Below are 16,075 nucleotides of genomic sequence, written 5' to 3'. Positions count from 1 at the left end.
TTATGAGACTGTGGGCAGACAAATTGCCATTCTGCATTTTAGGAGTGCTGCTCTTCCCTTCTCTGAACTCTGTACAGAGCTTGGATTTCTGCTGAGTTTCAGTGAGAATTTGTGCTGCACGGCTTATTTGTTCCAGTTACACTATTCTAGTGTTTTATTTGTTAGCCACTGTCCAGCCGCTTCTGTAGCTATCGAAATGTTCCAAAATGCAGAGAGGTGCAAACAGAGTCAAATGAAGTGAAGTCATTCAGTTGCATGGCAGGGAGATCTGGACCAGGGAAAAACTCTTAGTGTTTCTACTGTATGCACAGCCTTTCTTTTTCCCCTGAAATTAGTTAAATTCTTTTTAAACTAAGGCCTCAAGAGAATTTTAAATTAGAATTTAGCTTCAACACCTCTCCTGATAGCCCCAGCAAATGGATTGATAGAGGACTGGACAGTCTTAAAGAACGTAGCCAGAAAATCTCTAATTCGCTGGCCCTGAAAGCATTAGCACAGGACAACTGTCAAAGTGAAAACATGGTCTTGTAGTAACAAACCAGGCTTTTTGTCAGGTTCAGACAAAACTTTCTACCAACAGAAGTTGGTGTCTTCTGTTAGTATCTTTCTACCAACAGAAGCTCATATGTTGCAATCGAAGCAAATACTTCCTCATCTCTTAATCAACATTTCTCTGTCTAGCAACTCTTGGATTCCCTATCACAGGGCAGTATTTGGTATCTCATCTTGTCCCATAGTTATCCTATAGGGAAATTCCCCTTTTGATTTCAGTTCAGTAATCCATACCAACTGGTAGCATTAGTTACCTTTTCTTAGAGCTGATTCTGAGGGAGGAGTAGGATTAGGGTTTTTTTTCCATGTTTTTATGTAAGGACCTATAATAAGATAGCCGCTTATGGGCTGATCTTTGAGCACGTGTTCTGGGGAAGGCTTTGGCTTGTGAGCAGAATAGTCTAGGACTTACCTCTGCCTGCAAGTTGTTTCCTGCATATGTACCTCTCCCTGCAGAGCTGAAATATGGACTGTGAACAATGTATGCTCATTACCTGAAATTTTGCTCTTCACTTCCTGTCACAAATTGTTGTGCTGCATTCCTTGTGCAATCGCCAGTAAGACAGGAACATTTCAGCTTTAGGTGAAGTGATTCCTATAATTTATGCATCAGTGCAAGTGTCCTATTCAACACTGTTCACGGAATGCATTGTGCAAGGAGCTGAAACAAAGAAAAATAAAATTACAGTTAGTTCACGTGGCAGCTGTGATCTTTATGGCTCAAGGCATAAAGGGAATATTTGCACCTCAATCCAATTATCCTGTAGTTCAATATGAGTTTCCAGTATGAGAAAGATCACTGGCTTGCCTTGAATCAACTTTGTTAAATGCTTAGCTGAAATGCGTATGGACGTGTCTGTATGGGCTACTACATAGCAAAAATTATGCTTTATTTACAGACTTTCCAAATGTTAGAGTTTGGAGGGAATGGCACTTACCATGCCCATAGATAAATGAACAGGGAAAAGTATTTTTTCCTTAAATTATCTAAGAAAATGAGGTTAAAAAATGATGGTTGATCAGCTGTATCAATACTGGTCTCTACTCTTGGACAGCCATTTTATTGAAACATGGGGACACTGAGTAGAATTATAGCTTTCCAGCCAGTCTTAAATGTTTTCAGGCATTCCCAATGTTGGGAAAATAATGACGTGCTGAAAGGAAGGGCATGAGCTGGAAGGAGGGGCTTTCTTTCACTCTACCAAATTATTTTTCAATAACTTAGAGGCTTGTGCCTCCTCCAAAGCATTCTCTGTAATTTTGGTGGTGGTGGGGTGCACACTCTCATACACCCTTTCTTTGTGTAGCCCCACTTATGTTTGTTCAAGTGGTATGTGGGATTTGTGTCCAACATGAACTTTTTTTTAAGTTCATTTTTTAAAGCGCATTTTAAGACAAAGTGCAGCTGTTGCTAGCTAACTGTTCCTAATATTCCGCTCATATTCTTGCTAAAGTTGGACATTCTCACAACCTTCTATAACATGTATGAATGATGAACATTCATGTTGTAGATAGCAGGATTATTATTTGTATGGCAGTACCTGAAGCTCCACCTCATACTTCAGGCATATGCAGACAACATGAAAAGATAGTACTTGTTCGGAGAACTTTATGAAGTGATCATGAGTATGACTGTGAGCTACTGAATGGTTTGGAGTTAGACATCTCTACAACATAGACTAAACCAGATGGTAAAGCAGCATTTCTAGTAGTCTGAGTAAATTTAGTCATATTATAAACAGTAATTCAACACAAATGGGCACATTGCCCAGTGCTCATGAAGGAGAGGCCTTTCTTCTAAGTACTTTATATATAGATAAATACATCTGAAATATACTAAAATAACTACTGCTTATTTTATTTAATTTTGGAACTATCATGAAGGATTTTTTTACATATAGTTCAATAGATAAACCTTACAGTTCATTTAATTGCTAATAATCTTTCTTTTCCTTTTTTTAAACACCAAGTCATGATTGAGTCAGATATTGTTGTCCCTTATGTGGCACATGTTGACCATGCAAGTTAAAGGTTTCTTGAACACCAGTGGAGAACAATCTATATTTTTCTTCTAAAATATTATCTTTCCAGTTTGGGTAGAAGCACAGTGCCAGTAAAGTGTAAGAAAACTGGCACCAACCTGTACTGATTGCATCAGAAAGAGGAATGCAGTCTTCAGGTTCTTTTAGAAAGATTAGATCTATTTAAACTAATAAGACCTATTTAAACCAATAAAATAAGGCCAAGTAAAGATTATATGGACACTCAAAACATTTCCCCTGGGTGAATTTCACCTCAACACATAGTCATTAGTTGAAAAATACAGAAAATTATAAATAAATTAGTGAAGAGGAAAGTGGGATTATCAAAAATGGCTAAGTGATTTGCTGACTTCTGTGAGGCTTTTGTCTGATTAAATAAAGAATTTTGGAAAGGCAGAGGATTTGCTTATGAGAGGATAAAGTAAGTAGCAGGTCCAGTTTGGTACAGGTTTCATTAATTTTCATGGAAATCTGATTAAAAACCCTAAGTTAGAACTGTGTATATATTTAGATTGTTGACATAAATAACTGAGTTGTTCCAGTTTCTTTAAAATTAGATGATGTGCTAATGGAGGCTTAGTTACTTCAACTCCACTGTATTTCTTGAGCTACACTTTCTTCTGGCTGATTGGCTGCATCTAGTGCACAGATTTTCTTGTATGCTATATTGTTGACCATGGCAAAACTAAAGCAACTTCTTGTTACTTTATAATGTGCATGCATTTAATGTGCCTCTTTTTGTTGAAAAAAAACCCCTTTTCCTTGGGGCTGTTTATCATCCTTTTTTTTACAGACATGGTAGTAGAAGAAAAACATTATTTTACAAAAATATGACAAGGTTTATAGCCAAAACATTGGCCTGAATTAACATCATATTGCTCAACTTCTAGGCCAAGGCTTCCTCTCATTACAAGTCTGAATAATGCAATGTTAAATCAGATCCATAAAATTCTGTAGTAAGTTTGCTTTACTTTCAGATACTATTTCAAGGAAAGGACTAGTTAGAAAGATGGGAATCTGAGGCAGCCACCCCTAGCAAAGAGGAAAAATACAGTCTTGCTAAGAAAATTGGAGCCTGGCAGCACTGCATGCATGGCACAGCTCAGAGGCCAGTGCTTTGACTCTCTGAGTTAAATGACACCAGGCACTGTCTTTCCTATGTGTTTTTGATGCTTGGTTTTTCTGTGTTCAAACAGGGCAGTTTCAGGTCTTTAGGCAAACCATTGTGCTTCTAGCTAACCATTTGCAAATACCTGATAAATTCAATTAATTAATACGGTGTTAGGAAGTAACTGGTGTATGCCAGCTGCAGCTTATCAAGTAATTGCCGTGTTAACAGACGGCTGACAGTTCATGGTGTTGCATTACCAGGCTGCCAGACAAAGGAGATAACTTTTTAGATTGTGTTTCCTAGCAATCAGTACAGTGTGAATTTTCCTCGTCTCTTGCATACCTAGTAGTAGGGCTGTTAATGCTAGTTTTCAGCTGCTTGCTAACACTTAATTTAAACCTCTGTAGAAACTTTGGGTTTTTTTCAGTGTGCAACTAGTCATTTGACAGCCTGCAAAGTGGCAGGTGAATGCTGACAAGTTTGAGAACTAGTTATTCTCTAAGGATATTGCTCATAAATAGAAGCAGGCAAAACTCAAGGCAAAAGTACCCTGTAATGAGGATGCATGTACCTGAAATAATCTAACCTTAGGCTATCTCATTCTAACTATATAAAGACCTGAATGAAACCTTGTCCTGTGGGGTTGACATACTATGCTGGCCCATAGGTTTCAAAACCTGCTCTTCTCCTGCAGTTAAGAGCTGTAGTCTAGATTTTGGACTTAAAGAGTTTAAATTTAAGCTGGTTTAAACAGTAGATTGTGATCTAGATATAGCACATGTTGTGAACATAGCATTTAAATAGTTACAGAAAAGGGTTAAATGAAAGGAAAGATGGAAGCAGTGAGAACATGACAGTCATTCAGAAATAAGACAAAGCTTTATAGACATCTCAAACTTTTTCTTTGTGTTAACATCAGAGAAACCAGTGTTGTTTTATAGAATATGACAAGAGAAGCAAAGATAAATAAGGTGGTCTTATTAATATTTTTATATTTTTAATATTATTATTATGAGAAGAAGAACAATAAAAAACCACAAGGTGTAATTTATATCAATCCTGAGGCCCATTTATCCTTCTCACTCCACCCCCAGAGAAGTATATGAGGCCTTGGCAGTAGCAAGATTCAGGCTGAGCAAGTGTAGCTATACCCAGAAGTTGTATCTGAGCCTCTTTTTAGTGGGTTTAACTTGGTATTTGTAGCAGTCAGGTTTCCAAAATACGTGCTTCCAAAATATGTGCGTATATATTCTGCGTGTCTTGAAAGCCTGGGCCCTTCTCTTCCCAGGCACATTATCAATTTTGTCAGTAATGGATCTGACTTGTCGATGACAGTATTTAGAGTAAGCTGAATGCAGTGTGCTTTCAGCTCCATCATTCAAGCCATATATATAATATCTGAGGCACAGATATATATCTCTTCATGTAGTACTAGTTGCTTAGTGAAGTAAGATGCTCAGGGAATCACCCATGATTGCAAAGATGGATATGGGTATCTGCACCTCAAGCTCATTTCATGACCAAGAATCGTTCCTTGCTCTGCAGGCCAAGCCATCAGATCTCCCACCCTTTAAAACTACATTTTGGTGCTCCCTTGCAGAAAATGGTTCTTAGTTTAGGCGGTTTGGGGTTTTGTCTATTTGTTTTTAATCTCTGTACAGTAAAAGAAGATAAAACAGCAAGCAATGAAACCTTGGTCCTACTAAGCACAGTGGCAAAGCTTTCAATTAAGTTCACTGGGGCCCAAATGTCTCTGCCACTGACACTGCAGGGTTTTGGTAGAATGAAGCCAATCTAACAGCTGCCACCAAAAATGTATGTTTTCAGTGCCCCTGCCCTTTCCTTGCAATAACCCTGGTGTTCATCTGACTCTTCAGACAGCTAGAGCCGCAGGCAACTGTACAAAAGATACTGATTTATCTGTCTGAATTGTTTCCCCAAGATTAGAACAGCTTAGTTCTAGCTTGAAAACATGCTATCAGTATTATATATTTTTTTTTTGTCTTCCTTATCTTATTTGCAAAAGGATTTAAAAAATTTTTCCATTTAGGAATGCTTCGGTTTCAGAACTAGACCACCCACTGACTGCTGATCAGTCAAAATTTCTGAAGCGAAGTAACAAATTACTGAAGCTTCCCCAGAACACGCACAAAAACAGGATAAATTACTTCATGTAGAAAAGAAAGAAGCAGAGATGCAAAGGTGAATGACAAATGTAGGAGTGGAGAGAGGCAGGACTGACAGCTGAACTGGTAAAAGGAGAGAGGATCCACATTGCAGGGGGAGGAATACTGAAAGGAGCAATACAACTGAAAATGTTAAAACATATTAATAAAAAGACTCAGAGCACAGAGATGAAAAGACTGCTAAAGACATTAAGTGATATTTTGGATAATATTTTACAGTTTGGCTAAAATTAAATTTGTTTTTGTGGAAAATCTTTTCACAAAAGCTTATTAAGCTGTGTGAAATATTCCCCTCAGCTCTGCGGAGCATATTAACTTACAAAATCCATTGTTTTGGCATGCTCTGTAAATTGCCACTGTGGTAACCTGTCTCCCTTGGACTTACTGTGATATACAAAGAAGATTCAGACAATAACCCTCCCACCTTTCAACCACAGAGAAAAATGTTTCCTGCAAAACCTACAGTCCTAAGGAGTCAGTAGGACTTTAGTAAATGATTTGAAGTCAATATCTGGCAAATCACTGCGCTTGGAAATGAATATTATATTCTGTGCAAAGAAGGAATGTTTAGCTTTCTAGTAAAACAACAATTGCTTTTAGCTGAGGAGGATGTTTTGCTGTTAGGCTACTTTTAGCACCAGCCAAGTTAGTTAATGTCACTTTAGAGTCATTTTAATGCATTATATCTTTCCTTTTCAGTTTATAGGAAGTAAAGAATCTGGGTTTGTGCACTAAGGAGTAGTAGAACAGATACTCTAATAATTTTCTCTTAAACACATTTGAAATGGGTAGGTTGTTGTTTTGTTCCCTCAAACCTGGAAAGCATCAGACAGATTTGTTATAAAAAATATCTTGGTGTGAGTCTGAGATGGTAAATGTAGCTCATGAATAGGTACTCCTCTCACAGTCACCACCTTTCCACCACACCACTGTCGGGTGTGCAGACACACAAGCACATAAGTCGCAGCTTCCGTTCTCACCGAACTGTTACGTGCTAATCTCATTGACCAAACACTTTGCATGTGTGTGTACAGCAGTGCAGCTAGTGCTGTGGTACCTCTCTGAGGTGGATTGGATTGTGCCTTTGGATATAGACCTGAACAAGAGAAGTTGCATTAGCTGCTCGTCACAAGGATGGACGGTATAGGAGGCAGGAGGTCCATAGGACCACATTCGTGTCAGAGTTGCCCTTTCGTTATTGTCTCATTCCAAGTCAGGTGGCAATTTGTCACTGAGCTATAGCAACTACACGTGGAATCGCCTCCTACTCCTTCCCTCCCATGACAGCTCAGTCGTTGCTGGACACCCCCTAGGGAACCTGTTCTTGCCTCCCTTCAAGAGCCAGTTGAGCCTGGGCAGGAGGCAAGCAGGCTGCGATACCCTTGTATTCAGAGCCAGCATGGGGTTGAGTTTAAGTCTCTTGCACAGGATTATGGCAGAGCCTTCCCCTGTTTTGTTTTTTTTACGGATGGGCTCCGTCTAACCCACAAGTTCAGCAAACGAAGCACTGAGATTTGTTTTTCAGACATGTTCTTTGTAATGCAACCTGTTGAAATTGCAGTGAGCTCAAAAACCAGCTCACCAGAATCCAACAATGCTACAGAAAGTTGACCGCAAACAGGTCTACAATGAAAGCACACAGAGTGAAAATTAATACGTGTCCTGTAAATGACTCCCTTCATGCCTCATTGCAAATGTAGTAGTTAAACATTCTTGTCTTGTGAGTAATTTCCTATTCACAGTTTGTGGGAAAGCATAACAGTAAAGAAAAGAGGTTTGGGGTCTTTTTGCTGTTTTTTTCTGTTTTGTTTTTAAGTCTGCTAATTTCAATTTTTGAACACCATGGGAGCCTGCAATTCCAGTTTTCTTTTCACAGTATTAATGAAAACTGGGCACTGAAAGTAGTCAGATTTTTCCCTTTAAAATTTAAACCACTTAGAAGTACAGTCAAGAATAACAACTTTCTAATCCATTACTACCCAATGTAGAACTGTGGTCAGTTGCTATTATTTCATGCAAAGTTTTTCATAAGTGGTAGAAGAGTTTTTTAAAAATCAGTCTCTTCTAAGCTGGTCTTTGAGGCAATCCAGAAAGGCTGGTCATGCGCTGTTAAAAGGAAGACTTCTAAGTATGCATCAGAACAGTTTGTTTAAGAATGGATCATTGCATTACATTTCCTGTCATTGTTATGATATGGTCTGAGCAGTCTTTATGATCTTCTCTTGTTTCTCACTGAACCATCCTCAACTTAGGATAGATAACTTTAGGTGTTGTTTGTGTTCGATTCTTAATTATTGGGGGATCTTTTTATTATATTGCATCTTGATTAGCCTCCAAGGTATTTAGCTTCTCATCTACAATCTAAAACTTCACCTGGTATGAAGTTAGTGTCTTTCAGATGCTGCAGACACCAGCAGAGACTGCAGTTACCTTCAGCGTAGCAGCCAGGGTTACCCGTAGACTACTGCTGTACTAGGAGCCAATGGCTCTGCCTGATTTGGCTGCAAAGATGCTGGGGAAGAAAACTGCACTGGGTGTTTTTCAAAGAGTTTGGAAGCAAAGAGCAAGATTTCTACAACCTTATAATGGCCACTCTCTGTCCCTTGAGATCATCTGTTGTTCCTGCTCACATAGTTCCTCTCTTCAAGGGGGGGGAAGGTATGATACCCCTTGAGCAGCCCAGTCTTTGTCAAATCAAGGTTGTGCTTAAATGAAAGGCAGCTGTTTCCGCAATGTTATGGGATGTGGATTTGTTTATTTACATGTATTTCAGAGAAAGCATAGGCTGCCCTTTGTCCAGAGCTTACATCTGAGGATAAGACACTTCTTGCTTATAGCACGTGTTTCCTTGAGCATTGCCTACCTGAAATGCTCGCTGACAAACCCATGTGCTTTGTAAAAACGTCCTCTTATTTCCTTGTTCTTCATTTGTCCTGGGAGGCCCTGCTAGGATAAAAGCATATTTTAAGTTAAACAAAAGAAAAAAAGCAGGAAGTCATATCCCTTGCTGAACTGCTCCTTTTGCAAAACAAACAAACAAATATATCAAATTTACTAAACAGGTGCTTTGAAAATGTTGCAAGTTTAAATAACATTAAGGTAGTGGTTGAATCTTCCTCAGACAGATGGGATAATGAGATAACTGTGAAAACATTCTTAAAAATAAAAGGATGCTATCAGGTGAAAGGCAAGAGTTTAGGTAATGTTGAAAAATACTCCTTACATGCTTCTCAGGCTAACTCAGGTATTAAAAGAATGTTTTCTTATAAGCAAGCTGTGAAGTGTGGTTTAGTGGACATTAATAGTAAAGTTAGTTGACAGCATTTGGCCCAGATGTCTGTATTTTAAAGAGAAAGAGCAGCCTTCAGTCCATCAGGTATTGAAAGAGTTTATTCAGTAGCTTCAATTATTTCTCAGACAGAAATTAATTTCCGAAATTCACATACAGGAAGATAAGACTTTGTCTCATTTTCATTGACTACAGAAATACTCAGGAGTCTTTATTCTGCAACAATGCATTGTCTCTTGCAAAACAAGAAATGACACCCTGTGCATAAAAGAATTTCCATTTACTACAATAGCTACAATGAAGAAACAGGATATAATATAGTCACTGACTACTTTGAGACAGACCCCATTTCTTAGTAAAGTAGCATCTACCCTGAAATGAGGGGAAAAAAAATTTGAGCTTTCTGAAGTAAAACTTCAAGATATTTTGTGTAATGGTAGAATAGAGCAATTGTACCAACTCATAACAGCTAAGAACTTTCAGGGAAAAAATATATAAAGTACTATTTGACATGAATGACAGTTTTCTTGAGTCTTACTGTGGTGCCTCTGTTCTTTCAGCCAAATAAAATGTCACCTTCTTTAAACCTATGTGGGATAACTGCCAGGAAGTGGTGTTTTAACTCTAAGAACACAAATCATCAATGAATAAATTATGAGTAATACCAAGGTGGTGAGGGAGCTAAGTTCTTTTTGGGTTCCGTGGCTTTTTGCTGTGTTTTATTATTCATAGACCAATTGTGGATGTCTGTAGCTGGTGGCTGCTTTTCATTCTGTTTGTCCAAACTTGCTGCAACTGTCTGACCAGTATTTATAGTTTGTGTGGCATTACCTTTAATTTAGGGTCCTTAAAATCGTTGTCTTCCCATCATGTCCTTATGGTACAAAAAAGTGACTATGGGGCATTGTATGCTTTCGTGCACCTTGAGCAAGAGGTTTGCCAATAATTAATACGTTTCTCTAAAATGCTAGTTGTAGGCGAGGCCTGACAAAGCTAACCTTATGCATGTATTCTAATCCTAGTGTTTAATAATACTCCTAGGTAGCATCTACATTGTACTGAGAGCATTTTCAGCCATACATAATGATTTAAAAGGCCATTTTTATGAGCCAACCTGGATGCTTAATGGCAGTGTTCTGCACTGCTCAGTGGGAAACCTAGTGTTCACTCACTGCTCTTTCTTGCTCCTGAGTTCAGCCAGGGCTGGGAGTGCTGAGGATACACACCCTTTCAGGATTTTGGAAATGCTGGTATAATCATAGGAATATTGCACAGATCCAGACACTTCATTTTTGTCCAAGACACTTGCTAAGTTAGAGAAGAAGGTCCATTGCTCATGTCCCCACTGGAAGAGATTCTATACATACACCTGCAGCAAGGTGCAATAAAGGAAGGAGATCATGGCTCTATAAGCACTGTGTGTGCTGCGAGCATTTAACCTGGAAATTCCTCCTGGAATTGCTTACTCTATTTCACTCTACATGGTCACGTAAGGAGATAAAACGTGCCAGACAACACAATAGTTCCTATCAAGAAAACTTGGGTCAGTTCAATTCATATCATAACTAAGAAGAATAGAATCTGTCCTAACAAGTGGGTTTTTAGAAGGCTGAGCCCTTGCTTAATATAATTTGAGAGGTTTTTTCCTGAGCATAAAGAGTTGCTTGAAGGAATGACTGGTATTGGCATCAGTGAAGAAAAGAGGGAATAAGAGAAGTGGAATGAAAAACTGGTCTAGAGTATAGCCATACTCAAGAAGGAGTCTATGAATTAGAAAAGAGATGATAGAGTTGCATAGCACTCTGAAAGAAAAGTAAATATAATTAGTTTGAAAAAAGCAAAAATCATTAGGAGGAAAGGAGAAATTGAGAGGCTTGTTGAGAGAAGGCTAAAGAAGAACTGAGGACGTCTTATTTGTAGCAAATTTATTGGCTGCTAGCATTTGTTATAAAGGAGAATTTTGAATTTTTCCCCCTATCCTGTTCACTCATTATCACTGTCCTCTCAGTAAGTACTACGGCATTACTTTTTGTTCTTGACAAAAGACCATGCGCTTTACAGTGTGCTCGATGCATTCTACCAAGTGACCTAGGTTCTCTGTTTCAAAGCACTGCTTGAAACTGGTATTTTAAAACTGGCCTTTTTTGGTATGAACAGGCCAACTAGATATCTGAGCATGCAAAATAACTCATGCTACTGTTAAATTAGAGAGAGAGTGTTCCTTTCCTCCCAGAAGTCAGTGTTCTGGCATTTAAATTGTGGTACACCTGTTATTCCAGGTTATTTAGGCATTCTTTGCTTAATAACAACAGTGGGACAAATGATACTTTTGAAGGCGAAAATGAGATTTCCTTGCTCTCCTTTTTCTCATTTAAAAGCCTGTTTGCTTACCCTGACAGACACGAAAATGGAACAGGTGGCAAACCTGAATGTTTTAGGACTATTAGAGCAGGGTACATTGATAGACAGACCTGACCTTGTGAGTGTGATGTGCAAGATGCACATTCGTAGTGGGTAGATATGACTAAGTCCTCTGTGCCAACTCGATAATAACCTCTCCCTTATTTCATTATTTACCTACAGCAAATCCTACCAGGGCAGGAGGAGGAAGGGAGTACCCTGGCTCATCTGAGGTGATTCGTGAATCCAGCAGCACAACAGGCATGGTAGTTGGCATCGTGGCTGCAGCAGCACTGTGCATCCTCATTCTCCTGTATGCGATGTACAAATACAGGAACCGAGACGAAGGATCGTATCATGTAGATGAGAGTCGAAACTACATCAGTAACTCAGCACAATCCAATGGGGCTGTGATCAAGGAAAAACAGCCCAACAGTGCTAAAAGCTCCAACAAAAACAAGAAAAATAAGGATAAGGAATACTATGTCTGATCTCAACATCTAAAAGAACGCTTGTATAGAAATAGTCTTCATTTTATCTGAGACATAATACAAACTTATTTACTTTACTTTTTATGAAGCACATACAAAAACAAAAAAAAAAAGACAGGGAATGCAATCAGAAAGGAAAGACTGTTTTTAAAAACAAGCATTTCATGCTCTTGTTTTTCAGAAACAGGAGCTGATAAATTCCCTAACATCCACAGTGTTTTCATTTACTCTGCCTGTCTTTATGTTGCTGGAACATTTCTGAAAGACAATGATGACACCACGCATTCATAAAGCAAGGAGTATTACTACAACATCAAGGCACAATATGAAACAAAACAAATAAAAAAACAAAACAGGAAAAAAAACGAAAAAAAAGAAGCTACCTATGATTCTGGATTTAGCCAAAGTGCTAGCGCTTTCGTGAGAAGTAAGTTAGTCTTATTGTCAGAGAAGACTGTCATTATATATGGTGACTCAACAAGCAAACGTAAAGAGTTTGCCGTCTGGTGCAGTGAAGCAGTGATTGGAAACTTGCATTTGAAACAAAGTGCTGGCTTTTCTGAAGACTTACGTAGAAGTACTTTCAAAAAGCCCCTTTCTGGTTGTGAGGAAAATAGTACGGAGGCCTTATTTTCAAAAACAAAAACATGGAATATAAGGCACATTTCCACAAAAAAAAAAAAAACAAAAAACAAGAGGGCATAGATGCAATCATTGGGAAATTTTCATGCACGCTTAATATGTTATTACATATGTTTATATAAAAAACACATCTATATGTGCTTTCTGGACTGTGATAAGTGATGTTTTATAGCCTGTTGTATAGAAAATGCAAACTATATCTGCTCTTCAGCCATTTTTGGTAAACTCAATGTTATAAGTGTTGCTAGGTATAGAGAGTTTTATGACATCTGGAGCAACAGACATACATCAGTTTTTTGCAGCCATTATAAATTGTCACCGATTTCTTCCTTTTTCTTTTTTTTTTTTAATTTACAGTGTAGTGGTTATACTAAGGGGGATGTGTATGAATGTATATAAGAGTCAGCTAATTTTTTTCTTACCTGTACAGCCTCTATTCTGTTGCAATTAAGTTTTAGTAGTTTGTATGAAAGAAGTGGACTAGAAAGCAAAAATATATATCTACTGTAATTTCTCTTCTCCCTCCTATCCTTATCTCTTGCTCCTGACATGCATCAATGAAGTTGATCAGAATGGCCAATTTTCCTAGAAATATACACTCATTAATTAGCTAAATATTTAGTGACTTAAAGTGGCCTTTGGCTTCCAGTCAAAGCTTCACTGTTGGAGAGCATGGTTTGCCTTACAGAAACTTTGTTCTTAAGAAATTTTGAGAATGATGAATTTCTTGAAAATCTTAGGAAGTGTCATATAGTGTTTATCTGGCATTCCATTGTAAGAATGATAGCTGCTACGGCAGTGAGTGGTAAAAGATCTAAAAAAAAAATAATAATAATAATAATAATAATAATAATTATCCAGGCTGATTCTACTGCAGAATTTACCCCTTTCTCCAAAAAGGAAGTAAACTTGAGGTGCGTGATAATATGTTTCAAGGGTGGGCATTTTGACATACGAAAAAGTATTTCTACCTAAACTGACTGCGTAGTATTGCAAGACATCAATAACCAGACAAATATAAGTTGATTATATTTTAAAGTAACATGTAGCTTTTCTTACATATATAAAATTTTAATGCATTTTAGTTAAACATATTAAATATAATGCTATAATTTACATGTTACTTTTTTTAGTATTGTTTCATTAGGTTCACAGCAATAAATCATAGTGTAACATTTCATTTACATGGAAGTTCAAAGGGAGTATATTAGACAGAGAGAGGGTAGATCAATAGAAATCAACCAAATCATTGGAAGACCTCCTGGGAGGAATATGGATGTTCACACTTTACAGGCAGGAAGAAGGAATATAAATTAGCTTTAGACATCAGGCACAACACATTTTGTTGTGTGTTATTCACTGTAGCTAATGAAAAATGCTGAAAACTGGTACAGCTATCTATCTGAGAGTCAGAGCACTTTAAAAATATGTGTAGCTGACATGAAAACGCTTCTCTTGGAGGCTGACAAACACATCAAGGTGTGTTACGTCGCATTTGTAAAAGGTTTTTTATTTTCATTAAACATTTACAGAAAAATGAGACCACATTCACAAAATCCATCCCAAATTCATTTCTTAGATCATTACTCGCCTGTGGTATTCATGATTTCTCCCACCTTTACAAGACAGCTGTACTCAGGGAAAGGTAGGATCAGATATACTGAAGGTCATTGCTGAAAGCATGAGACTTTGGCTAGAGGGAGAGAAGAAGTTGTTGAAAGCCAGGTGATGCTCAGAATTAAAGGATGTCAGTGTTTAAAGGTATGTGGAAGAACAAGAATAATGTAAAGACAGGAGATTGGACATGACACAGAGTATGGTTTGGGCAAGATGAAATGGTCTTCTCAACTTTATATCGATTGTATTAATTAAGTAGCATGGTCAGGCCAACTTCCAGACAGTTTGGTAGATTAATCTTTAACTAAATCCATACATTAAGGAAAAAAGATCTGCTACTAGTATAATAAACAAACACAATTTTAATACTGTTTCTGAAGATTCTCCTTTTTCTCTTTAATTTCACAATTTAACAAAACAAATATGGACATTTCAGCAGTACCAGTAAGTGGATTAAAGTTCCTTTGTGTTTAAAAACAAACAAACAAAAACAAACATAAAACAACTACCTAATAGAAAATTGGATCCTTTCTCTATAATAACTAATTTGTTTGACTGAGATGGCTTCATTTCTATGACTGTATTGTGTTGCCTTTTTTAACAAAACACTAAATAATGTGTGAAACTATTTCAACCCTAAGACATTGAAGAGAGGCCCAATGCCCCTAACCTTATAGTGCTTTCTGTGATAGATATTTACGATTTTTTTATTTGTTGCAAGGCCAATTTATTCATTATTGGAAATGCTAAGCAAGTGGAATTTACTGTTTTGTTAATAAAAATGTTTCTTAATACAAATGTTGGCTTGTTTCTTCTCTTGCCCTTTGATTTGGAGTATCTGTTTATCTTAAAGCAGTGACAACAAAAAAGTTGAAAGTGGTATAAAGTTACAGACATTCATGTTAGGAGACAGTGACCTCAGAGCTCTTTGTGCACTAAAATGAAAATCTTCAGTTCTTGGGTTCAGCACTTTACATTAATGCCTTGTTTTGTTTTTGCATAGAATTACTTCATTTGGAATTTTCTGGCTTTTTTTTATTATTATTATTTTTAAATCAGGAACTTAAAACTTGATGTTCCCCTTCCCTCCCAGCCCCCGGAATGAAAAAAGAATTCCCTTCCTTTTCTATCACTTTTTTCTGGTGGAAAGAAGATGGCAGAAGGTAAGGTAATGGGATGAAAAGTTAAAACTGAAAATATTTTCTCTTGTCTAGAAGATGGTTTGAAATTAATGGAAAAATTAGCATATTTCAGATCCTTAAAAAATTCCTAGATAATAATTACAAAATTTCAACCAGAGCTAATCCATTACATGAGTATTTTCCTATTTAGCAGAGCATTTAAATTCATGGCTAACTTCAAGCAAGCATCTAATCCTGTTGATTTAAGCAAGTGTCTAAAGTTGCCTAAATGCTTTGCTCAGTGGGGATGGAGTTAAGCTTTTGGATCTGAACTCCAAATAGAATTTAAGTATACATCTTCTTTTATCACATCAGTAGCTTCTTTGACTTCAATAGGATTTATTCATCTGCTTAATTAGGTATAGAATTAAGTATTTTAGATGATTTAGGTCCAATAATATATGGAGAAAATGGCCCCTATCTTCTGTTGCTATAAAACTATTTAACATATAGTCTCAACTGCTTTATACTGATTATTACTACTTTTTTTTTGGGGGGGGGGGTTAATAAATACAGTACGTTCTATTTAGGAATGTGCTTTATGCATCCTCAAAGGATCTATAA

At 37.3% G+C, this 16,075-nt stretch overlaps 1 protein-coding gene across 1 annotated transcript in view; it reads left to right on the top strand.

The window, feature by feature from the left end:
• NRXN1 (neurexin 1) overlaps window positions 1-15,128 on the top strand; it is a 723,763-nt gene extending 708,635 nt beyond the window's left edge. Inside the window, exon 23 of the mRNA XM_067292993.1 lies at window positions 11,764-15,128. Coding sequence (XP_067149094.1) covers window positions 11,764-12,071 — 308 coding nt within the window. The 3' untranslated portion in view covers window positions 12,072-15,128. The remainder of the gene's footprint in view (window positions 1-11,763) is intronic.
• The last annotated feature ends 947 nt before the right edge of the window (window positions 15,129-16,075 follow it).

The sequence above is a fragment of the Apteryx mantelli genome, chromosome 3 (genome assembly GCF_036417845.1).
Source record: "Apteryx mantelli isolate bAptMan1 chromosome 3, bAptMan1.hap1, whole genome shotgun sequence".
In the NCBI taxonomy this organism is placed as follows: domain Eukaryota; kingdom Metazoa; phylum Chordata; class Aves; order Apterygiformes; family Apterygidae; genus Apteryx; species Apteryx mantelli.
Note: the sequence above shows the minus strand (reverse complement) of the source record. Positions and strands in the feature narration are given on the sequence as shown.